At 43.9% G+C, this 26,212-nt stretch overlaps 1 protein-coding gene across 6 annotated transcripts in view; it reads right to left on the bottom strand.

Moving 5' to 3' along the window:
- Window positions 1-26,212, bottom strand: part of KANK1 (KN motif and ankyrin repeat domains 1) — a 129,979-nt gene that overhangs the window by 21,130 nt on the left and 82,637 nt on the right. For 3 of the 6 annotated variants that reach the window (XM_036403177.1, XM_054517911.1, XM_054517912.1), the window contains 2 exons: window positions 21,770-21,809; window positions 3,408-6,059 (listed from right to left, as the gene is read on the bottom strand). In XM_036403177.1, coding sequence (XP_036259070.1) covers window positions 3,408-6,059; window positions 21,770-21,809 — 2,692 coding nt within the window. Of the gene's footprint in view, window positions 1-3,407; window positions 6,060-7,024; window positions 7,161-21,769; window positions 21,810-26,212 lie in introns of those variants that run through there. The other 3 variants (XM_054517913.1, XM_036403178.1, XM_054517914.1) reach the window with 3 other exon arrangements.

The following is a 26,212-nucleotide window of genomic DNA, read 5'->3' as shown; positions in this document are numbered from 1 at the left end:
TAGGCTTCTGGCTGGTATCTCGCAAAACACATCATATGAGCATTCAAATACAACATCCTGAAAATTCTTTAAAAATCTAGTGCAACAAACAGAGGAGATTAATCCACTTGCCTCCCTTTAGGGAGATTAATCCACTTGCCTCCCTATATGCTGTCTAGTCTAAGAATATGGATCAGTTAGCATCTAGGTTTGTGACATCTAGGATGTGTTTGTATCACATCCATATGGATAAGGTGGACACACAGGCAGCCAAGGCCAGCTAACATGACTTTGCAGAGTGGGAATGTGCTCATCTGGCCAGCAGGTTTGAATTCCCTAAGGTCACTAGGGCTGCTGAAAGACAGTACATATGTAAATGTTAATAGGAGTTGCCAAGTTACAGAAGGGAAGGTGATTATTTTGCAACAAGCAAAATACCAATTGCTAATAGACTTGGCTCAGAGACCATCTCAGTGGTCTAAAGTTTATAGAGATGAAAACTGCCAGCCTGTGTCCTGCTCAGCAGGCTCCAGCTTTCCTGCCTGTGTCTCCATCACCTGCCACAAACTGTGTCTGGGAAGGTGAGACGGCAGAGGCCCCTGCAGCACACCCTGTCTCCCCAGCAATAACAGGGAGATAAATCTGTAAAGCTGAGAACTCGACTGATGTGCTACCTCAGAAGCAGCACAGAGCACTGATCCATCAGTATGGCAAACTGGTACCCAAATCATGTGGCGAAACCAACAAGGACAAAAGCAGAAGATGAGCGGCGCTCTTTCTTCTCCAGACCAAAGTCCCACAGCTTTAATGTGGAACAACTCCAGAAGAGGAAAGAGAGTCCAGGAGGGGAAAAGAGGGAGCCCAGGAGAGGTAATGGTGTTCAGGAGAAGAGAGAGCACATCTTGAGTTTTGCTTTTGTCCTTGCTGGTTTCACCAGGGTCCAGAGCTAGCTAGCCTAACTGATTCCCACAAAGAGATAAACCACAGCTGGCACATGCCTCGAAGCTAGCTCAGGTATTTTTGCCCTAAAAGAAACTGGTCTCTAAGAGATACTTCCTAAGATGCTCTTTGAATAAAACATTAAATATGACACTACTGATGCTAATTGGAAACTGACACTTCAGCCTGTTTTTCTAAAAAAAACGAGGTGTGTGCAGTCACGCTTCTCTAAATAGCTTCAACTCAGTTGCTTATTTGAACTGAAGTTGAATAGAGACTCAGTGCTCTGAAGGCTTTTTGTGTTTATACAAGCTTTACAGAAATCAGTCTGAGATGCCAGGCCCAGAGAAAAGGGAACTGGCTGAGTTCACACACACACCTGAAAAGCTACATCCAAGAGATCTAAATGTGAGGAAAAAGACTTATTAAAAGCTCACAAGCTGTCATGAAATACTGATGCATGGAAAAAGAAAGGCTCTATTAGTTCCCATGATTACAGAATTAGTCAATTTAGTGCTTCATTCAGCAAATAATCTCTCTACATGTAACACATTATCTGTAATACCATAGGAAGGGCAGCAGGACCAACATACAAATGTATTAAAGGCAGTATTTTCAGAATTAATAGAAAGAGATAGGGTAACATTTCAGGCTTAAGACCTCTTTTCCACTCCAATTCTCCATGGGTCTAAACCGTTATAGACCATAGCTTGATTTATGTATGCTGTCCAGGCATCCCTCACCGGGGACTAAAAATAAAGAAATTTTACACTCATCATCCACAGCTAATGATAATGGCATTACAAGTTAAAATAAAATTATTCCAAAATAATTTTATCAGGAATGTGAAATCTGAATCCACGTATTAACATTTTTAGTAAATATGATCTGTTGTTCCACCTGTGTCTAAATGCTTTCAAACCTCTTGACCACACATTTGATACTGTGCAGTAAAAGCTGGGAAAGGAATTAAGGATTTACAGCTAGTGATAACTCTGGTTCGCTGTTTCACAGACATTTCTGATGTCTGCTAGATACCACTATTATTATTATTATTATTATTATTATTATTATTATTATTATATCATTACTTCTAAGAAGACTGGAATATACCAGAAAGATAATAATATTGCTTATACAGTATCATATTGCATGTATGCAGACAGAATATCATCTGTTTTCCTTACCACTACATAAATGTTGCTTATTCCTTCACTATGAGAACCTAAACCTTTGAGGTTTTTAAACTCAGCTTATTACATGGATGGCTCTATTTAGCACATCAACAGATGTGCTAAAAAAACAGATTTACCAAGCTGCGTTTTAACAAAAATAGATAAGTTTTAAGACAGTAAGCAAGCTGCAAGACCTTTATGTAACTATTTGGATTAGCCAATAACATTATGCTGACATTAAACAGTACATTCAGCATCTACAGGACATGCATTTGAGCCAGTCTTTGCCACCTTCTTAACCTCTTGTTTCAGTCACTGTATGGCAGAAGCAAGAAGAAGGTATCTAACAGTCATCACCAGGCATTACATATTGGTTTCCAGGATGCCACCATTTATAAACTTAATAGTAACGTGGTTGGATTCACTGATATTTAAAAAATGGCTAAGTTTTAAACTAGACGATCAGACACATTAAAAAAAATTTGAAAGTACTCAACTCTACCCCAGGGAATTAAAAAAATCCCTCAAAATAATTGCCTATTTTTTTTAAATTAATAAATAAAAAGCAAGGAGTGTTTAAATTAAAATTCTTGCCTTTCCTGAGTGTCACCAAAACCTCCAGCAGTAGTTATGCCTTTCAGACACGAGGCTGTAACTAGGGATTACAACAAACAGTTACTGGAACAGAGAAAGTTCAAGATGTGGTTTCTGTGAAGTGCTCTGGAGTTGCCTATTATAAAGCAATCAGCCCTGCTGGAATAGGGAAAGCACCCCACAGCTCTCTGTCTGAGCAGCACAAGGAACAAAGGCAATGTGCCTTTGGAAGAAATACTACAAAATCCAGGCAGATGTCTGTGGGAATAAGTCAGTTTGATACCAACACTCTAAGTGACTTTTGGCTCTGAAAAATCTGACAGTTGTTTTTAAAAATATGCATGCCAAATTTAAAATTCCAAACCCATGGGCATTAACCTCAAAACTCCTGAAATTATAACATGAAGTCAGCATGTCGCACAGTGGTTAAACCTTTCAAAATTTTTGACACCTCTCTTGCATGGTCAGAGCCATGGCACCATCATCAACAGGACCTTCAGAGCCTGCTAGACTGGGAGAGATAAAACTCTGCTTTTTCAGCTGCCAGCGATGGATTGGATGGAATACCCAATGGGCATTCTACAACAGTGCTATGCTCTGCGCTTCTTTGGGGAGGGCTACACAGTGGCTTCCACACTGAGAGCCTAGCAGGCAACTGATCTGCAGCCCTGGGAAAGAGCCGAACAATGAACCAGATGTGTGCCACGATGCTGGGCTTACCTGATGGAGTGCTCCTCTCCATGCACTGCTTCTGAAGGTCCAGGCTACGCAGCTCCTCTGTACTGGCGTATTTCATGACAGAGTTGATGGAGGTGAGGGTGCTGATGAGTTGTGAATTGAGAGATCCAATCTGGGAGTGGGGCTCCCCAAAGGCTTCTGCCAATTCGCTGTAATTTTCAGCAAGCAGCATCTGCTGTTCCTGCAGCAGCTTCTGCACACGTTCAATGTAGTGATCCAAGCCTGTCCTCAGCTCAGATGGAGGCAGAGGGCTCTCTGACTGACCACTGACTGGGTCGCACACAGACTCTCCCCCAACACCTATGCTCCTGGTGCCAGCTGGGACAACCGGCAACGGCGGGGGTCCACAGGCAATGCTCCTCATTTTCAGACCAACCAGATAGTTCTCATAAACACTTATCTGCCCAGTGCCACAGTCTTTGGTTTTTATTGCAGAAGGCTTTTCAAAGCCAGGGTGGCTGGAGAGCACGGTGCCCACTCCAACCGAACGCATCTTAGCAGACGCGTGTATGTCCTTCACCCGGCCATCCCCTACTGCCACACTCCGCAGCTCCACGCTGTCCGTGCCGGTCTGCTTATCACAGCTGCTCAGAGTGGTGTTAGTCCCACAGTCTGCCAGGCAGGCCACCTCCGTGCTGGTGCACTGGCTCACCATCTCCAAAGCAGTGCTGGTTTGCTGGCTAGCTGTGGAAGGCACAGCCATCACCGTTGCCTCTGCCCTGGGTACAGCCTCTGTGGCTGTTTCACGGGACACGTGTTCCTTGGGCACACAAACCACCACGTTCACCGAGCAGTCCCCGCAGCCCACAGACCTTACTGCTCCAACCACCTGTGCCATCTGGCAAGGGCTCGGCACCTCTGATGGCTCCTCCGTGTTGATACCTGTCTCACAGATGCTTGTCTCTGTGCCCACGGACTTGTCATGCAGCTCCATGGACCTCCCTGTACCCTGATCTTGCACGTCTGCCCTCTCCCTCACCAGCCATCGGCTCATCAGGAGCTCGGGGCCCGCAGCCGTGCTCCGCATGGCAGGTCTGCAGGAGGTGCCGATGCTGCTCGTCTGCAGATGGTTTCCCACTGACGAATCAGCAACGTCCACGTGGTCTCCCACCATTTGGTCTCTCGTTTGTACGACAGCCTCCACCATCCTACTGACAACATAAGGCTGAGCCATCATGGCTTTATCCACCTTCTTTCTAGACCCAGCTGCCTGCAACTCCTGTTTTAATTTGGTCATTTCCCTGTCATGGGTGGTTTCCTTTAACTGCACCTCTAATCTATATATCTTCTCCTTAAGGGCTTCGATGGTCTGCTGCTGAAGCTCTATCTCCTTCTCAACCTCTGTAGACAATCCAAGCATGGCCTCTGTCACTCCAACTCCACATTCCTTCACTTCTTTTTCTGTTCCCACAGCTATTTCTTTGTGTTGCCTTGCAGATCTGTTGTATATAACAACATCGTTCATGTTCTCATCAGCACCCACAGCAACAGATCGGGCTTCTTTTATCAGACTTTCTCTGTTCACCCGAAGGTTTGCTGGACTTTCATAGCTGCTATCTTGGATTTTTTTCTCCAGGGCTTGCATTTCAGCAGTCAGCTGTCTGAACTCCTCTATCCTCTGAGAGCTCTGCTCCACACTCTCCATCTCTTCCTCACAATCTATATACAGTTCTCCACCTCTTCTCACCTGAGACATGTGTTCCCACTGCTCTGCATTTCCTGCACTATAGGATCGCTTTCTGAAACCGTATGTGTCATTCTGAGTGGCTTTCCTGTGGTTTTTCAGTTCAGCCATCATGTGCCTCTTCTCCTCCTGCAACACTGAAATTTTGACCTGCAGCACAGGAATAGTCTTGACTTGCTCCTCGAGCTCCTTGAGACGCTTGAGGGCAACTGCCATTTGCTCCCTGATGTGCTGCAGATGCACCGGGCTCACGTTGGTGACCGGTGTGCATATTCCCGAGCTCATGGGGCTGTGACGTATGGAACTGCCCAGTGAGGAGCTGAAACAGGCACCGTAGTCGCCGTTCCCCTGATACCCATTCTGCAGATGCTGAGACACATGACTGTACCCACTGGATCCCACAAAAGAGGGGAGGGAGCTTGTGGAGCCCATGCCCCCAAAGCTGGAAAGTCGAGGCCTGCGGACATCTCCAGGCGTGACCTGCATCATCCTCTCCTGCTCCAGTCGCCTCCGTGTTTCCATAAGGGTTTTTGTTACAAGGAGGTTGTGCCGAGGAGGCTGGGGGGAGGGAGGAGGAAGCTGTTTATTCTCTGGGACAGTTAAGTAGGTAGGAGATACTTCAAAGGAAACTGAGGGTTTGGCAGGGATAGGCAAGGTTACTTGACACCTCGTTGCCAAAGACTGCTTGTTCTCATCACTGTTCGATGAAGAGAGAGACTCTGTGGAGGTCCAGCCACCGCACTGGCCACCAGAATTCTTGGCACCCACCGAGGCTGGTACAGCTTTCCTCCTCTTTCTTATATTTAGCTTCTTAATGGTATTCCCCTTTTGTATATCATCCACGTACTTCAGAAAATCCAAGTCTAGCTGGTAGCCATAAGGTGTTTCCACAAAGTAAGGGTCTTTACGTTCTTTTTCATCTTCTCCATTTATATTAACTTCCTCTTTTTCTGGAAAAGAAGAAACAGAATCAGCATTTAGTAAACTATGTACTCACACACAAGTGTAGAAGGACGGGTGCTTACTGCACGCCTGAGGCAGAAACTGCTGCTGCAGCTCAGCGAACAGACCAACTTTCCGCTGACTGACCCTTAACACTAAATCCTGATTAACTTTTTAAAAGTTAATCAGTGGGTTTTCAAATGCTGAGAAGTGCATACCCACATAAATGTGAACACATGCATACACAGAGATAGTGTCTGCTAATGAAGGGGCACAGCAAGTATCTCAAATCCTTCCAGTCCTTGCTCAAATCCTTCCAGTCCTCCTATGCCCCACCAAGCTTTCCCACATGTTATCATGTAAAGACCACAGGATTACAATGTACCACATGAATCATCCGCAGACCAACTTCTCTAGAGGGTGCATTCAAGCAGGCAATGGGAACTCTGACCCTGCTCCTTATGCAACTGATGCCACTGGACTTTACACAGCTCTGCAGCGCTGTTTCATGGCTCTGGGAAGTGCTGCTGCAACAGCAGCACCACCAATTTGCTCTCACCTCAGCTCGTATTACTTCCACCAGCACCTCTGCCTCTTTAATTTTAAACTCCGTGAAGCTCCACCACCACGACAGGCAGCAAGATCCCCCTCCAGCAGAGTCCCGACCCCCCTGCTCAGGGACAAGCGTCATACAAGAGGTGCACCCGCCTGCCCTCCAGCCGCAGGACTCACCTGTTCCTGAAGCAATCTAAATAAAAAGTTCAATACATCGGCTGGGTTTTCTCAGGCTGCGTATATATATACAGCACTGCCTTACAACCTGCTCCTCCTGGCCTCATACTTAGCAGGAGGAAACATAAAAATACAGGGAAAAAAAAAAAACAACAACAAAACAACAAACCAAAAAACAACGGAAAAACAACTATTGCAAATTATGCGCTGGAGGAATAATAAAAGCCAGCTTTCCGGTTACCTGACTTAGCCACATGTCTCTGCCCCCACACTGCAAATTTTCCAGCCACGTATGGCTGTCCCAGCTTCATGTGTCACACGCCGGAGCCCTGCCTCCCTCCGGCTTGCTCCTGCTTCAATCACCCCATAAGGAAGCGCCGTCCTCCTCCCCCGCGCTGCGCTGCGCTGCGCTCCGCCCGCCGCGCTGCCCCCTCTGCTCCCTCCCGCTTCCCAAAGGAGAGGCTCGGGAGCCGCGTCTTCCTAAAGGAATACAAGCCTCAGGGAAGGAGGAGGCAGGGGGCAGAGAGGAGGGGAAAAAAGAAGCTCTAGACTTACTGCAACTACAGGAAGTGACTTAATGTTGTACTGAAAAGGTTTTCGGCGGGGGGGAAGCTCCTGTTTTTCCAGTCTCCTTGGCATACTTACGAAAAGCTTTGCCTGCAAACAGTGTAACTGCTTTCCTGGCATGCTTTTGGCTACCACAGCACGTCCCGAGCTATAGAGGAGGACGCTGCTCAGAAGAGCCTACCATCCACGGTTCGGGGAGAGAATAGCATGGAGGCACAGACACAGGCACGCACATGTCGGAGACACAGCACTGGGGCTGGCCAGGTCACCTTAGTACCTCTGTTCTGCAGTGTAGACAGAGGGTTCGACAGACACAAACAACCCCCCCCGACCACATGTTTCTGCTGAAAGACCAAAGTGTCAGTGTGGTGTGGTATTTACTTACAGATACACCCAAAATAGCCATCTAAATACCACTGGAAGCAAAAATACATGCATACAAATCCACTTCAGACACATGAGGACACACAGCTCAGTGCTGTCCAGTAGGACTGTCTCAATGTCCCAATGTCAGGCAGGGGAACAATCTCCAGGACTGCAACTGCCATGGAGAGAATGAGAGCATATTCTCTAAATTACTCCTCTTCCTCACTGAAGTCAGTACTCTGTTCCCAGATTCTCATGCTGGCTCCGTTCCCTGCAGACAAACTCTCCACACCCCAACACCTCCACACCCTAGGTCGGTCCTGCCTGCACCCTAGGTTTGTGCCCACTCTCTCCTTGACACTCATTCCCTGTACTCTTCTGGATTCTTTTTGCCTTGTCCTCATACTTTATATTTCTCAACCATTTTCTCCCTGTATTTCTTACATCCATTTGCTTGCACCACCAATTACAGACCAAAATCTGGTTATACTCTCACCCCTCATCTCAGGTTTGGTTCTAGTCACTTTACCCAGCCCATGTAAATTCAAGCTCCATCAGTTTTACTTGTTGTCCCATTTTCCCCAGTTCCTTTCCTTTGCTTGTCTTGGTCCTTGTCCTCCTACCTAGCAACATCTCTGATTTTCCCATCACTACACCAGTGAAGTCAAACAATTTCTCTAAACTGCCCTTGGGCACAATGTGTAAGTGTTGGATGGGGGAACGAAGAGCAGACTCTTCCTCTGTGAAGGGCCTAGGACTTAAGAATTAACGCATCTTTGGAAAAAATATTCATAAATCCTCTAAAAAGACATGCAAATCTCATGTTCAGTCATGGGAATCAAACTGGGATCTCTTATGTATTTTGTTCTTCATGGAATTAAGACTGCTAAACAGAAACCTATAAAAAATACAGTAAGAGAGAAACAACCACTCTGACACTGAATCCCTCAATAAACTTCTCTACAACATTTGCAGACAGCTCAGTGTCTCACAGTGAAATCTCTCTGGTCCTCAGCTTGAGCTGGCAGCACTGCTAGGACTGAGTTTGTTTGTGGTATAAGCACAAGACGTGCCTGGAGCTGAGAGCCTGCTGCTTCTCCTTAAAACAGCACAGTGATCATTCCACCCATGCAACCCCAGTATTGTCAGCTGACCCCTGGAGAACTTATTGGAATGTTAAGACAAAAGGGGATCAGGCATGCAATCCACTACCACCACCAACACAACACCGATGCAGCTTGCAGGAGCTGTGCCAAGCCTTTGTGCATTTTGTTGTCTCAGAGAAAAGTCAAAATGGGCGTGCCTGCTAAACATGAAACAAAACAAAATGGATGGCTGTTTTGAAGCAATAAAAATGGTTTTGTTGGTTCCAAAAGGGGAAAAAAATCTAATAAAAATGAAATTAATAAACACCTAGTAAGGGTGCAGCCTTTTCAGCCCTTAGGTCGTGGATGAACCATGGATACATTCACTTCCTAGCTGTGGTGGGTGAGTACCAAACACTACGTCAGCAGGTACCCCAGATTAACCTCAGTGTCCCTTCATGCCCAAAGACCTCAAGTGAACCAAAGATCCTATGCCCACACACATAGAAATATTGCAGCAAACACCACACAGTACACAAACACTCTTGTTAAGCTCCTTGTCTCATCCTTGGCCAGCTGATCATGGACACTGGTGAAGTTAGAACTATTCCCTAGCCTCTGTAGTGTATCAGGCAAGTGTTAATCACAGGTGCAGATGCACAAACATATGCACTTTTGTCTGTACAAATGCTGCAGACACTCTTCTTTTTGTAGAAAAGGAAGGTTGGAAAAGACCTTTAAGATCATCAAGTCCAAATGCAATGAGACACAAACACATCATGTTTTAAAGCCAGTACCAGTGAAGCAGAACACTCTGTGAAGCACATAGAGACCTCATTGTGGTACTGTCATTATTAATGCATTTCTCCAGAAGTACACATAGACTTCATTTCTCTCTCCCTGCTACAGGATAACCATGGGCAGGACACAAGTAGCATTTAAAAAATGTACTCCTCACTTTCTGTACCACTGGGACTGACTCTGTCCAAACATTCCGTTCTTGCCAACTTCTATTAAATTATATCCTATCCAATGCACTACACAAGAACATCAGTATATTAAAATATTGAGTCAGCTCTCCCTGAGTCCACATTAATCATGGCAGCTTTCAGACCAGGAGAACTGGAAAAAGAATAGAATATTTAGTTTCTGTGCCACAAGACTTCTCAGGAAGACAAAAGCAAGGGAAATGTGGGCACATATTGAGTTTTGGTTCTGCATGCTAGAAAACCTTTATTGTAGAGCTGACTTGGAGGGTCCAAGAAGAGCAAACAGAAGATGTTATTTCCAACTGAAAGTCTGAGGTGCCTTGAAAAATATCATATGTTGAGCCCGCTATCCCCATCTGGTTATGGTATCTGCTCTAATGCATTTTTATCATGGATTTGACTACTACTAAAGTAGCATTTTTCATTGAAATATTGTTATGAGTAACAGAGTCCTTCCAGAGTTATGGCTTAAGACAATCCATAAAGAATGTTGCAAAGGAAAAAAATGCAGAAGCAATAGTTGGCATAAATGGAGTCAATCAGTATTTTTATATGCTCAACTTCAATTTGAAAGTTTATCTGGGCCAGGAAAAGGAATTAAAAAAGAAAAGTTCTGACTTTTTGATTCCTTACTACAACAGAGAATAAACTGGTGAATTTTCCCCTTCTCCCCCACCTCCAAAATACTACTTTCATTCTTTTTTTTTTCTTCACTTTACTATATATATAAACATCAATCTCACCTTCCAAAAAGATCCAAAACTTAAGAGGCCAAGCACTTTTTTTTTTTTAAAGCAAAACTGAATATTTGACCATTTTTCTTTCATTCTCCTTTTCAAGTGTTGGCATTTGAATATAAGTTAAACAAAACCACAATAAAACCTCTTGGAAAATAGACCTTGACTTTCACACTCATTTTGTCAGTTTTCTCTTGGCTAGCAATATACAGGAGATGCCATGAAACTACTTGCTCCCCAACTGTTCAATCTAGGTTCTGTTGTTTTCAAAAGTGCTGGTGTGGAAAAGTCCAAAAACTAACCAGTTGACCTAAAAGATTTTTTTTTTTAATTCCAAGAACCTAGAGAGAAAAACTTACAGAAACAGCAAATAATTTCTGTACTTTTCCAGACACAGCAGGAGCATCAAGTGTTTGATTTTCTCTTTGCAGTTAAAGCACAAAGTGGCAATGTGAAGCACACCACAGGTGTGGAGTACACACTGCCCCAGCAGGCACGACAAGCCAGCAAGCTGCTCATGATCGTACCCTGGGGCTGGGTGCTGGCCTCAGCCACCCTTCCTGCAGCACAAGGCTGTGGTGCTGGGATGGCCCAGCTCTGCTTGTACAAGAACACTGCAGAACTGCACAACTGCCCAGAATGCTACACTGTACTGTGGATGTGGCTGATAACGCCTTCATCTCTTTTTCTGCCATGGAAACCAACCAATAAATACTGCCTTGTAAGGAAGGTAGGCTGTTTTGCTCATACTCAGCTACAGTCATGCTCTAAGCACATGTGATGTAACTCCTGATGCACCTGATACTGTTGGGTATGGGGTACTACAGTCCAAACCAGAGCTCCTCAACCAGAACAGGCCCTGCTACCAAACCCACACTCAGAGGGATGGAGGATTCTCCTGTTACAGAGGAGCATTTACTGCATATTTTACCAAACAAATATATCTCTGGTGTAAAACATATGCTGCAAATTTAATTTGAAAAAAAATGAGAAGCAGAAAACTGGGAAAACACTTAGTTTTTAGATTACTTTTCAAAATTTATGTGCCAATACCCCAGCTGGAGAGCTGACTTTTAAATCTGACATCTAAATACTCAGTGCTTAGGGTGGGGGTTATAATCGGAAAATGGGGGATAGCAACTTCCCTGATAATAACAGAGAAGGGGTGAAGCTGTATAGTATTTATATGGGTTTTATTTCACAATGTACATGCTCCAGCTCAGGTATTTGCAGTGGTCAAGCTGCAGAAATGTGAATTAAGTCAATTAAGAGTACAGTCAATTCTTAAGGTACAGAGATGTAGTACCTTAAGTCAATGAACATAAGCAGCATCAGTTGAAAAGTGATGGTTCAGATGGCTGCTGTGTTTTGCTTGCTCTGGGAACAAACACCAGGGCACTGGGCTAGGATGGCCCATTTACCATGCAACTTTGGTAAAAGAAGGAATTTAAGGAATTTATCTGCTCTTTAGGATGATTACAGCAACAGGAGAATAAACAATCACAGCCACAAACAAATAACATTAAAAGCATCACTACATGCCCTCATAGAAAGTGCCTCTCCAGCTTTCTCGCAGGCCCCCCTGTATGTGCTCAGAATGTTGCTGGAAGGTCTCCCTGGAGGCTTCACTTCTCCAGGCTGAACAACTCACACTCTCTCAGCCTGTCTTCACAGGAGAGATGATCCAGTCCTCTGATCATCTTAATGACCCTCCTCTGAACTCATTCCAACAGGTCCACATGCCTCTTATGCTGGGGGATCCAGACCTGGACACAGTATTCCAGGTGGGGTCTCACAAGAGTGGAGAAAGGGTGGAGAATGGCCTCCCTTGACCTGTTAGTCACACTTCTGTGGATGCAGCCCAAGATGCAGTTGGCTTTCTGGGCTGCAAATACACATTGCTGGCTTATTTAAAGCGTCTTGTCAAACAACATCTCCAAGTCCTTCTCCCTGAGGCTGCTCTCAGTCCATTCTCTGCTCAGCCTCTATTTGTGCTCAGGATTGCCCTGATCCAGAACCTTACACTTGGCCTTGCTGTACTTGAGGACACAGGCCCACCTCTCAACCCTTCTGGATGGCATCCCTGCTCCCTGGAGTGTTGACCACACCATGTGACCTGGTATCCCTGGCAAATGTGCTGAGGGTGCTGCCACTGATCATGTCACCAATAAAGACATTAAACAGTGCCAGTCCCATTACTGACCTTGGGGTGGGGGGTGTCACTGATCTTCATTTGGACATTCAGTTGTTGAGTCCAACTCTTTGAGTGCAGGCATCCAGTCTATTCTTTATACATCTATCAAATCCATGTGTCTCTGGTTTAGAGAGGTGAGACAGTGTCAAATACTTTGCATAAATCCAGGTAGATAATATTGGATCTTCGATCTTTCCTCATCCCACCATCCACTGTCACCCCACCACGGAAGGCCCCCACATTTGTTGGGCATGGTGTGCCCTCAGTGAAGCCATGTTGGCTGTCAGCAAACGCCTCCTTATTTTTCATGTACATAATTTTCAGGAGGATCTCCTCCATGATCTCACCTGGCACTAAAGTGAGGCTGACTGGCCAGCTCTTGCTTTGGTACTGGTGATCAGATGGATGCACTAGTCTGGATGTCCCACTGTCACCTCCTCCTCAGGGCTCAGTTCCTCAACCACAGAACAATTTCTTAACCTTGAAGAGGTTAAGAAGAGACTCTAGCTTTTATTCTTCTCTTTGGTAGATGTTTGCCAGCTACGACAGAGCATTTTGGTGTCACATAGAAAATGCTCAGAATGCTTACCAGCCAGCTAATCAAAGGAGTTTATATCTAGTGAATAGCCCTTTTGGTGTTAGAACAGGGTCTTTCAAGGTCACATTACCCATTTTCACACTGTTAAGTGTTTTCTTTCACATGGTACAAACAGACTTACCTACAGAATTTATATCTGAACATCATATACCCACAGCTAAAAGTTATTTCTGTGAGCTGAAAGTAAAAACCACCTTCCAAAAACACACCTCTTAACCCTCTCTAGATCTTTTAATGTCTAAAACTTTTACTTCTAGAATCTGTGAACTGAAAACTTGCAGCTCAAACAAAAGTTATTTTAAACTAGAAAATACATACTATAAGAAAGTTGTGCAAATTAATTAATCCTGAATAAAGAGATAATATTTTTTAAGAGAAATATGTTCCTGGGGAAGTAAAAAGCACAATAATCTTAAGAGTGACTGCAAAACGCCCCCTATTGAAATTCACAAGATCTGCTTTATATTATTGACAACTCCTTTATTTGAGGCTGATAATAAATCTACTTTTTAATATACTTGGAATAATTCAATATCTGTCAGTTTTGTCTTGGAACATCTTGTGTGTGCACCACCTCAAGGCCATTAACCACAAAAACTAAGAGGCTTGCCTTTTTGCCTCCATCCCAGTTTCTGACTCAGAGGTCCCAAGGGCAGTGAGTGGCAGGAAGCAGGGCATGGGTGGGAAGGGACACAGTCATCAGCTTTGTCTGCTAAATGCCCCATCAGCAGCAAGGAAGAGCAGAGCAGAAACCGTGGTGGTGACTGCTCCTGTTACAAATGCACTGCCACCTCTGGACAGAAACAACTGGAAACAGTGGCTACTTTGGCTAATTGCTGTTGCAGCTCCACCTGTGGGGTGAGCTGTGGCTTTGAGCATGACCAGCAGGTCCACTGTCAGGCAAGTCAGCAACAGCCTTAGTTGCATTTCACTGATGTGCTTCCCACATCGTCCTCCACCAATGCCCCATTAATGTCAAGCAATGTAACTGAGAAAGAAACACCTTATCTTACTGAAAGCAAGTGATAAACACGAGGTTGACTCCCAGTGTTGGTGAAGCACCTTGCTGTCCTCTGTGACACAGGAGAAACCCCACAGCTCCCCCACCTCCCTTGCCAGCCCTTGAAAATGTGGCACACCTGCCCCACTCTTCCAACAGTACATCATCCATCCCCTGTTGCTTCAGTATCACAGTAAAAGTGACAAAGGAAAAATGTAGTTACGAAGTCCAGGACTTGAATCCACATAGTAGGTTGGGCTTCACAATACTGAGGTAAAAGGCTGGTAAAGCAAAAGCCCCCAATTTTTTTTCTTCCTTTCTTATTTATCCAAATAATCTCCCCAAAGAAGTCATGGATGTAAGCAGGGTGTTTGCCTGAAAACGTCTTTTGACACAAAAGTGCATCAGTGTTACCTGCTGAAGCACAAGCAAAGAAGGCTGCATTCCCTTTCTATCCAAGAACAACTGAATCACAAAACCAAAATATTTAGATTTATAATGCCATTACCCTTCTGTGCTTATAAATCTCTGAAGAGGTGAGAAGTGGAGAACAGATACATAGGGCTATTGTAACAGGAATAACCACCAGAAAAGAACCTGGACTCCTGGGATATAAACCTGCTGTGGAGTATTAAAACTGATTTACAGTTTCAGTTTTGTCTTACAGCTGTGCACAGAGTGGAAAAAATGGAAGAATTGTCTTCTGCAAGAATGGTTCAACAAATATTTGTTTTTATGAGTCCTGGAAGGACATTATTTTGTCACATGCTTGCCTCCATAAGAAATACGGTTTATGCTGCATAATCAGTATGATATTTCGAACACTGGAAATTGTTCCCTCCTCCCCTTCTTTATATTAATCTAGTACTGATTCCTTCTATGAGATGTGTATTGCTTTCCCAGCTTCAAAAGCCTAAGCGATTTGCATTTGCCAAAAAAAATTGAAAGCTTTTCCTCTGCATTTAAACTAGCTCAGAACAACAAACTGATTTTCTGAAAACAGTTTAAAAATAACTAAAACCAGTGCTTTATAATTGAAAGTCTATGAAAAATACTCAAAATTACCAGCTTTGAGGGCAACAGCTACCTTTCTGCTTTTGAAGTGATGCTTTGCAGCAAATAGGTGCACAGTCCCACTCCCTTCTCTAGAGCTTTCACAACGCTGATCTTCCATGAGAAAACCTGAGCTTTTTGAAGGAAACTAACTACTGCGTATATAGGGACGAAAACACAGAGGCTACCAGAGGTGCCTGAAACCCCAAGTGCAAACTCCCTTCAGATGGCAGCACTTGTGACACAACCCGACCAACCCAGCACCACTAAAAACATGAAAAAACCCCTCTACCCGTCCAAACTTAATATCCTGTCAAAACATCAAGGGCTGGTTTTAGCAGAGCCAGCCCCTCACCCAGGCCCATTCTCACTCACCAATCCATGAGAAGCAAACCCCTGGATGTTAACGTGTTCCATTTTTCAGCAAATTAAGGCTGAAGCACACTTTCCTTTGCCTTAAAGGGACTGCATAGTCCTGACACATCAGCAGGCAGGGAGCCCAGTGGTTGCTACAGAGCATTTATTTATACTCATTTGGAATTTCCTGAGACAGTCCCAGCCCGGCAGCCAGCCCAGCCCAGCGCCAGCGGTTTCCTTCACAGCACTTCACATGCAGTGCACTTCACGCGCAATGCCTCTGGTTCCCCACGGGTTAAAATACTTGAAATTGGTAGCAGGACAAATGGAACTCTACCAAGTGACACACTAAAATGATGTTGGGTTTCTGGGCTTTTTTTTTTGTTTTGGTGTGGTTTTTTGGGGGGGGGGGGGGGGGCGCGGGGGGTGGTAGGCAGGGGTTGGTGTTGTTTGTTTTTGTTTTGGTGTTTTTTTTTCCTGAAGAAGACAGATGTAATTCCCAAAAGGGAATTTTCATTTCAGGTCACTTCTCTTCCACCCTGTGCTCTCCCTTCCTCCCCAAGCCTTTCACCCCCACCCACCTCTCATTTCTCACTCCTACATGTGGACTGAGAGCACAGAAAGGTTCATTGATATAATTTGGGCAGAACAATGACCCTTGTTGTAACCACCACTGCTTGCAATTTTGTCTGTGTTACATTCAATCCTGTTTTATTTATGCTTCTCATATGCAGGTTATAATTTGAGGGATAAAAATAAAACTTTTAGTATATGTTTTCTTTTTTTTTCTAAAACACATCCAAAATATGCAAGATATCCTTCATGTTAGTAGTAGCACTTTGAAAACAATGCACCATTTTTCCATATTCAATTTTCTTGTTTCCACATAACACCAGGTATTAACTCAAGTAAGGATAACTGGAATTCTAGATGCAAGAAGACCCACTTCTCAGGATCATAAAAAGAGCCTCAAAACCCTCAGCTCCATCTCTCTTCACCTCTGCTTACAACAGTTGCTCTTAAAAGGTGACAGACTCATTTAACAAGGGCAAAGGTCCTAATATTTCACAGGACTAAAGGAAAATAACTTTATTTTCATGTTTTCCATGCAGATTCTCAAGAACAGTTAAAAATAAAAAGGGAGGGGGAACATGAATTCTCAAAACAATTTCCAAATTCATTGCAGACTGGAAGAGCTATGCTTCAAACAGAAGCAGGATCTTGTGCTGAATTGGCAGGAGCAAGGTCCAAGTCCTCTGCAATACCTTCAGCTAAAATTGCAGACTTGTTTCCTGAATGTCTTGATAGTTTCAGTGGTATTTAATATGAAGCAAAGTAATATACAATACTTCCAGGCATCAGCTTTTGGACTCTAAAGTAGGTTCTGCCCTCTAGGTAATTTAAAATTATTTCCTTGAATTACAAGTCATTGATGTATCCCGAATAAACCATGAGCTCACAAAATAAGTCTGAAGAACACAACTTGTTTCATCTATGGACCACAAAGGTATTGAATTTTAAATTAACTGGGTTTGGTCTGTGCTCTAACAACCCCATGCATGAAGAAAAACAGCTCTCCACAAAATATTATTTGGGAACAGTTCCTAACCATGGTTTGAAGCTTCTGCCAGAAGACAGAAAAACTCTAGGGCAGCTGACACTCAACCCATGTTTTCAATTCAGGAAAAAAAGGAAAAATTCAGCCCTTTAAACACTGCCTGGCCTGCAGCCACCACTTTGTGCTTGCTGCTTTTTAAGTCCTATTTTTCAACCAGCCAGGTGAGAATAAGCAGTGCAAAGCAGGATTGTGTGTTAGTGGTGGGCATCTCTAGCTCCATCAGCAGGGGAGATCATTAAAATAGCCATGTAGTTTTCTGTTGTGAAAACAAACGTGACACTTGGAATAGGGAGGCGAAGAGAAGAGAATGGCCAGAATCCAGTTAGGATTCTGCTCAGAGAAAAAAAAAAATCTTAACATTATATGGTTTCATTTTTCTAAAAAAAGACAGCATGATATCCTGTTTAGAGAAGAACAGATTTTAGCAGCTGTCTACACATGCTCCATCTGTTTATCATTACTCTGCGGTTTTGAGGGCTTGACATTTGAACAGGCACTTCATCAAGTCATGCACCTTGAGTGGACTGTCCTCAAAACTGTTACTCAGCGGGCTGAAAAAGACCTCATGAGTCCATACAATAACCCAAAGCGTGTATCAGCACATCAGCCCTTGTCCAGCAATTCAAATATGGAGGCACCAGTTAAACCTAAAGGCAAAGAGCATATACGTATTTATTTTCTTGGCCTTTGAGGCCATTAAAATGTCAAATAAACTCATTCAGCTACTGTTTGCAGTAGAAACAAAACTGAGGTCAGAGCACAGCTCCCCAGCGACCAAAAAACCTGACTTGGTCTGAAGCAGAGGGAATGTAAGGTTTGGTGCATGGGCAGCCATCCAGCTGATAAATTCTTATCTAAAAAGCAGGTTATTTCACACCCCTTTTGAAAACAAAAGGCAGAGAGAGCACAATGGATCTGTGAAAGGCGATGGACGAAACACAGCTCTTTAAAACACATGCCTCCAACAGACCATTTCCTCTGCAATGGTGTGGCTCTGCTTGGAAAGAATGAAATAATCTGCCTGATTACAGAGATCCAGTTCAGGGGAGAACAGAGCTTGGCCATACCCACTACTGTCAGGTTTATGTTCCTATCCCCAAAAACAGCTGCTGCATTTTGATGCAGATTGTATATGGGGTTCTTCTAGATTTTAATTTGTGAGAGAATGGGCACGTGCTATTCTGTTTTTTTTCTTTACAGCCTTCCAGAATTTGGCAGCTGGTTTCCACAGAATGATTTAAAACCTGCTAGCCATTGAGGTCAGACATGAAACTGATCTGCCCAGCTATCTCCTCTCTAGCAGATGCCTCTGGAAGGTCATAAGAAGCAAGCAAACATACTTCTTCCCTTGGTGTACAGAAACCTGCAACTCCGAGACTTCCCAAGCTGGGGTGGTCCAGGATGGGTTTTAAGTCACAGTGTCAAATATATGTTTTCAGGTGCAACTGATAAATGCTCCCCATATTACTGTTAAGTGTACATCTAGTTTGGAATAACACAGAATGAACTTCAACTATTTGGTATTTTGTGTATCCTCAGGTAAGTAATGCCAATCTGATTGCCTGAAAAAGCTTATGGTAAGAAGTTTTGTTGTGGGAGCAAGTAGACAATTCAAGCCTTCATATCTGGTGATTTTTTTTTTCTTAGAATCATAAAATCACAGAAATTTTTAAGTTGGAAAAGACCTTTATGATCATCAACTATTAACTCAACACTTTCATGTTCACTACTAGAACATGTCCGTTCCCAAGCACTGCACATACACATCTTTTAAACACCTTCAGAGATTGCGTTTCCACCACTTCCCTGAGAAGCCTGTTCCAAACTTGGCAACTATTTTGGTGAAGAATTTCTATCCAACCTTCCCCGGCACAACTTGAGGCCTTTGCCTCACATCAGTCACTTGTTCCATAGGAGAAGAGGCTGACCCCCACCTGGCTACACACTCCTTTCTGGCAGTTGTAGAGAGTGATACAGTCCTCCTGAGCCTCCTTTCCTTCAGGCTAAACAGCCCCAGCTCCCTTAGCTGCTCAACTTGTGTTCCAGACCCTTCCCCAACTCCACTGCCCTTCTCCGGTCTCCCTCCAGCACCTCAATGTCCCTCTTGGAGTGAGTGGCCCAGAACTGAGCACAGGATTTGAGGTGTGGCCTCAGCAGTGCTGAGTACAGGGGGACAATCCCTGCCCTGCTCCTGCTGGCCACACCATTGCTGGCACAGGCCAGGATGCCATTGGCCTTCTTGGCCACCTGGGCACTGCTGGCTCATGTTCAACTGCTGTCACCAGCACCCCCAGGGCCTTTTCCTGTGGCAGCTTTGCAGCCACTCTGCCCCAGCCTGTGGCACTGCCTGGGCTTGCTGTGACCCAAGGGCAGGACCCAGCACTGGGCCTTGTTGAACCTCACACCACTGGCCTTGGCCCATGGTCCAGCCTGTCCAGATCCCTCTGCAGAGCCTTCCTGCCCTCCAGCAGATCAACACTTCTGCTGGAGTTGGTGTTGTCTCTAAACTGCATGAAAGTGCCCTTGATATGCCCTCATCCAGATCATCTATAAAACCCTCAAACAGAACTGGCTCCAGTACTGAGCCCTGGGGAACACCACTGGCGACCGGCCACCAGCTGGATGTAACTCCATCCATCAGCATCCTCCAGCTTGAGGCCTGGCCATCCAGATGGTTTTTTACCCAGTGAGCAGTGGGTAAAGCCACTGAGCCATGAGCAGCCTATTTCTCCAGGAGAATGCTGTGGGAAACAGTGTCAAAGCCTTACTTAGTCCTGGCAGAAACATCCACAACCTTTCCCTCATCCACTAAGCAAGTCACTTGTCAGAGAAGGAGATCAGGTCAGTTTACCAGGACATCACACAGTAGCAGAACTGATGATGGACAGTAAAGCTGGACTGGATGAAGAGATACTACACACATTTTCACAGAGAGATGTCTCTCCTGCTGCTGTGGTGGTGACTTGTTCTGTGGGCTGAAATGGGGTGGCTGAGCCACATTTATGTTTGCAGAGTTGTAGTCTTACAACTTCTCTCTGTAAAGGGACAGGTAAGTAATTTTCTCAAAATTGTCAACATTGCATTTTCCAGAGCACTGAAAATGGGTTGTGAAGAAGCAGAGGAAGGTTGGGTATCAGTCTACACTCTTCAGGGTACAGACTTGGAGAAGTCCCTTTGCATCCCTGGGGAGAGCTGGGGAGAAACCAAGCACTGGAAAAAGGCACTGAGTGTTAGGGAGCAAAAAGGGAAGGACAAGCATCCTGGCAGACAGAGTGTCTGAGAGAGAGGAAGGGAACAGGGCTGTAACTAATGATGACGAGGGAGAATGGTGAAAGTCTAAAGGGTGATGCAGTGGGTGCACAGCCATGTAAGCACACTCAGGTCCTGACAATCTTACATGCTATTTAACAGCCATCTGTCTCCACATACAAAAAACAGACAACAGGAGCAGAAGAGCAGAGAATGAATACTTTTTTTAACTTTATATCTTAAGATATGGAAAAAGATATCTAAAATTAAAGAATCTGATGGAGGGAGGGGAGAAGAGGAAAGGGGGAGAAAGGACTTAGCCATGGGCTTACTGAAGTAAAAAAACCCTGGTGACATTTGTAAGTCCTTGAAACCTGACTGCCCTGATCTTACCTTTATGCTTGTATCATATGCAAATATTAGTCCACTTTTTTCAACCATGGCCATGCGTTTCCCTTTATTTTCTTGCACTGTACTGGTTTTTTTTTGAAAGCTGCACATTTTAGATTTACGAAGTGTACATGTGAAGTGTTAAAAATTGACCTATTTACTAGTATTAGACCTGAAATTCCAGTAACAGCAGCAGAGTTGCACAAGTGTTTCCTTTCTATTACTTGATCTGCAAACCATATGACAATGCTCCAGGCAGAAAGGTTGTGTGAAGCAAGGGTAGGGAAGGGGCTAGGACAACCAAACATGCCCCTCAGCAGTAAGAGACTGCTCCAGACAAGGGATGTCTGGTTTACATAGGGCATACAGTCTGCTCCCAATTATCAGGTAATTTGATCCTCATCCTAATCTGACCAAACCTTCGAACTCAGATATTAAAAAGTCTGTGTCCCCTGTCTTCCCCCCCTGCCTCCCCGCAGCTTTCAAACAAATACAGAAGGGCAAAACTATCACAGACAGGCCCTTATATGTTGAAGGAAATCAACATAATGTTATAAAGAAAAAAATACAAGAATATGTTAATTTAAAAAAGAGGAAACAGTTCTATAAAATATTAATTACAGTGCAAGATAACTAGGGAGAAGACACTGGGCAAAATAAATGGATGGACTGTGAAAAGGGGTAAGGGTCACATTACCTACTTCTACAGGTCAGAAGGTTTTGCAAAAGGTAGGGAAGGACAGACAGAAAACATGAACGAGTATGACTAGATTGCACACTCACCTACCTCTCCAAGTGTCTGAGCATTTAGTTTTGTCAAAGTCTGTGTGAAGAGTCAGAAGAAGAAAGTTTTCAGTTCTTTTCTGAGCAGACAGCAGAGCTTTGACAGCCTAGTCCAAAATCAGTAAGAAGTCACAAAAAACTTCCAAATTATATAAAAAAGAACAAATAAGAGACTGAGAATATGCTCTAAAGAGTTTTAGAGAGATAGGGAGCAAAAGAGCCCTTTTTAGACCTGGTTGATCTGCTAATTCTCCCCAGACACCCCAACCTATATCCCACAGCAGAGGTTAACCACTGCTTTCTGCCAATGTGGTAAGTGTAATTTCTGGATGAAATCAGAGGAGGGAATGACAGAAATAAAAAGAGGAGGATAGACACAAGCATGCTGCTGTCCCAAAGCTCAGAGCTGGTTACACTGGGACATCCTGGCAGAAATAGTACTCTGCTACCAAGGGGAGTCATGTTACCAGAGGAAGGAAATGGAGATACAGCAGCAATGCCAACGTGGGAAGTCCAAGTGCTCCCTCTCAGCCCCTAAAAGTGCTGTGGAAACATGATACAGGAAGGGCTGCCCTTCTGTCATCTCTAATACAAAGCCTTACAAGTGGCTCAAAAGAGAGGAAGGAGAGAGGTGGACGCTACAAGAAGCTTCTCAAGGACTTCTGCTCCAGTAGTAACCCTTTGGTAAGGAACATGTCTAAATGTAGGCACTCACGTGTTTACAAACAGAAGGACAAGCAACTGTCATCAGGCTATTTTCATCCAAGTAATTTTCCTGAGGGACCATATACTTTTAAAGTGAATAAAGTATCTTCCCTTCCCACAGGGAGGAGATTCATATGCATTATTCATTAAATGCTTTTTAAATGCAGAATAATCTGGTAAGTGAGGAATACTGTAGAATAGTTTTGGGGAAAATTTACTGAGTTGTGTGTCTTGTAAGTGGGGAAAGACAGACAATGAAGAGAGAATAATTTTTCAGGTCTGGAAAATGTTTATTCTTGGTGTTTTTCCTGTGACAGGTGCCTGTCCTGTTTCTGGTGCTTGCTCCTTACCCTCACCCCAGCTGCCACGAGACAGTGCAAAGCAGTGACTTCCACCACGAGAACTTGGGGGTCTTATCACTGTTAATCTCCTGTTCAGTAAGGCTGCATGGTACCACAAACAGCAATATGTGCCTGTTGAGTCCCTAGAAAACCTTAAAATACAAGATGAGCACCCTTAGCTCCCTCCCAGGGTGTAAAGGATATGTATTTCCACAGGGAGCAGCAGCAGGCCACAGGAGAACGTCCAGGTGCTGCCCACAAAAGTGTATCACAACATCCCAGAGAAGGAAAGCCTGCATTGCTCCATGAGCAAGCTTTCATCAGAGAGAATGAACACAGTCCTTTGCCCTAGGTGAGGTGTAAGAATCTGGGCAGCTCCAGAAAGTAATCCAGAACAAGACACAACTGCAGTAATCTCTGACAAAAAGACAGATCAATTAAACCTCTTCTTTTTCTCAAGGCCACTTTGTCCTCCTGCAGAGCATCATCATCTGCTTATCATTGTTTTGTTGGGCCATCTCTTTCCCACCACATGCAATCTCCATTTCTAAGGACTGGGCTATCCAGAGCAGACTCCTATGTCCCCAACTTCCAATGACACTGTATTTAAGGTATTCTTTCTAACTTCTTCCTGATGCCTACCTTTCCACCAGAATCCAAAATCAGACCTGTAGCACGTTCTTTGGGCAACAACTCCTGAGTAAAAGAAGATGTGTGGTCACTGGCCCTCTGCAGTCTCATAAAGGCCTTTAAGTTGAGCAAATGCAAGTCAGTGAATTTTTAAGCTTTCTGCTGCAGAGGCAAATGGATCTTTGGATTACAGTCATCAACTAGTAGTTGCAGAAGCAATTATTAATTCAAGTAAAAAGATGCATTCACTGTGTGATCACGTGCTTCAGCTCCAGCCATCTGTCCTTAAGGCAAATCTGGCATCAGTGAATGTACTACAGCACACTGATGAAAATTTTGATATGATTTGTCATAGAGATTATGTGAAATCACTGGAGGCGCACTCACCCTTCTCCCCACAGATTTCAGGGTCCCACCCTAGCTTGTTTTTAAATACTGGGCACCACCGGAGTGACTCACAGGATCACTTGTGGGTGAGGCTCCTGCTGGATCCCAGTGACAGCTGTCTGCCCATCCCAAAAGCTCAAGACTGCAGGCCAATGGAGCAGGCTCTCCTGATGGCAAGAGCTTTTCACCAGCTACTAAAACACGCACTTGGGCATACGCCCATCTCCATTAATTCTGAAAATTAGTGGAAATAGGCTTGAAGCAGGGAGCATGGTAGGGGGAGGAATAGGTTTAAATAGTCTGTCATCACACAGTCCTGACTCAAACAAATTGTCTTTGCATGACTGATTAGGTAAAAAGACCAACTGTCCTGAATCCTGGTCCCTTGCATCTGCTAAACAAAGTAAACTCAGAGGCTGCTGAGTGCAGAGCTTGGTGTGGCAGTAGCACTGCAGCCATGCCACAGTGACAGCCACCATGCAGGAAGCAGTGAGAGTGGCTGGCAGCTGGCTCCCAGGGCAGGCACCTGCAGTACTCAGGAGGAAAGGCTCCAGCAGATGGACTAGTACCTGGCAATCAAACACTTTTAACTGCAAACTCATTTAGATCTGTAAGTTCCCAGATGGATGGTCTGTAATGAAGAATGGTGGATATTCTGCATAAGTTAGTAACAGTGGTAATGTTCTGGTGCACGCTTTCTGCTTAGACTTATTTACATCATGAGGCTAGAAATAATGCAAAATTCTGTGCATATTACCTAAAATGAATGAAGAAAATGGAATCAAAGGAGAGACTGTAAATCAAATAATACAGTAACTGAAAGAAAAGTATGTCTAAACATCTTTGGTAAGAGTTGTTACAAATCAATGCAGAGGATGTGTATGATTAAAACATTTGCTCTAAGTAAATGTTCTATTTACTGGCTTCAATTAAAAGGGTTAATAAGTTAACTGGGGTTTTCATAATACTTTTCAACAGTTGCTCAAGCATTTATATACCAGCAGATGGAAAACACATTTATTAAACATTTGGTCTTTGAGTCATGCTGACGTTAGTATCTCAAACAAAATTAATTCAGGCAGCAGCTTTTCGTAATGGCCTCATTCTCTGACTAACTGGTGTATAGTTATAACTTTATGTAGGAGTTAAGAAAACAGCTCAGATACAAAGAAAATCTGACCAGAAGCCCACAGGGTGCTCCAGTGTAACTGTGCACATATGAAATAACTAGAGGATGCCAGGCTGCTGCAGAGGAAACAGTGGTCCAGATATGATTTGTATCTCTCATCAAAGCACCTGTGGTCCCATAGCCCTAGCCCTGGCTTGCTGCAAGGAATGGAGGTGGATGCCCAGATCAGCTGCGAGTGACAAGAGTACACTAGAAGCAAAGACACTTGTCAACTGCAGACTGGCTATCACAGCAGCAGTTTCTTGCTTTACAGGTGCACTAACAGTGAAAATGGTGTTCAGGGGCTACTGCTTTAAGAATTGTGCAGGAATCTAAAGCATGGAGCAGAGTTAAACATGCAGGTCAACAGTTCAAATGAATGTGTTTGCAGGATGCTGTGCTTCTGTATGTAGAGAAGCAAGTTAAAAATGGAGTGGGAAGGCATGGAAACATAAATCCATACACTAGACTGAGGAGAAGGCAGAGACAAAAGGGAGGAAAGAGAAAAGGGAAACTCCGACCCTGCATACAGAAAATAATATGCATTTGCTTTACAGCAAAAGTAAAGAAAGGGTCTGTGCAACAGCCTTGCTATACTGACCCCTGCAGCCCATCCTACTCAAGAAAACTGGAAATTGCATAAAAAAGCATAAAAACTGCTTTTTTATGTCTGTTAAGAAAAAATTAACAATTCTCCAGTCTCTGGATATAGAGAATGAGGTCCTTAGAAAACATGTTTTTTATTATGGTTAATGACAAAACCAGTTTTTAATCCTTTATCTTTTCTAAATCTAAATCCTATGTTTGTTTTGCTGCTTCCTTGTTTTCCACATCAGAATAAATAGAATTAGACTGGAAGTTTATTCCATGCAGTGCCTTTCAGAAAATGTGTTTTGAAAAGCATGTTTTCACAAACAGGTTGTTAGTGAAAGGAGTGAAAATCCATCCAGAGCTATTTCCAAACTGCCCTGTAAGTTTTCTGCTCGTGCATTGTGCTTTTTGTCGCTGACTGGGAGACGTTTCTAGAGATATCACTACAGAAATGTTAGCAGAGCCTCATTAAATAGATGAATTATGCATCAGTCCTAGCAAGAACAGAAGCTAACAATTACTGGAAGTTTCACCCAGCAGTTAATGGAGACACTAATACTATTTAGAGAAACAATCACCTCATTTATTTTTTTCTTGTACTATGCAAAGAGAAATTAATTT

The sequence above is a fragment of the Molothrus ater genome, chromosome Z (assembly GCF_012460135.2).
Source record: "Molothrus ater isolate BHLD 08-10-18 breed brown headed cowbird chromosome Z, BPBGC_Mater_1.1, whole genome shotgun sequence".
In the NCBI taxonomy this organism is placed as follows: Eukaryota; Metazoa; Chordata; class Aves; order Passeriformes; family Icteridae; genus Molothrus; species Molothrus ater.
The sequence above is the reverse complement of the archived record's forward strand: the minus strand, read 5'-3'. Positions and strand labels throughout refer to the sequence as shown.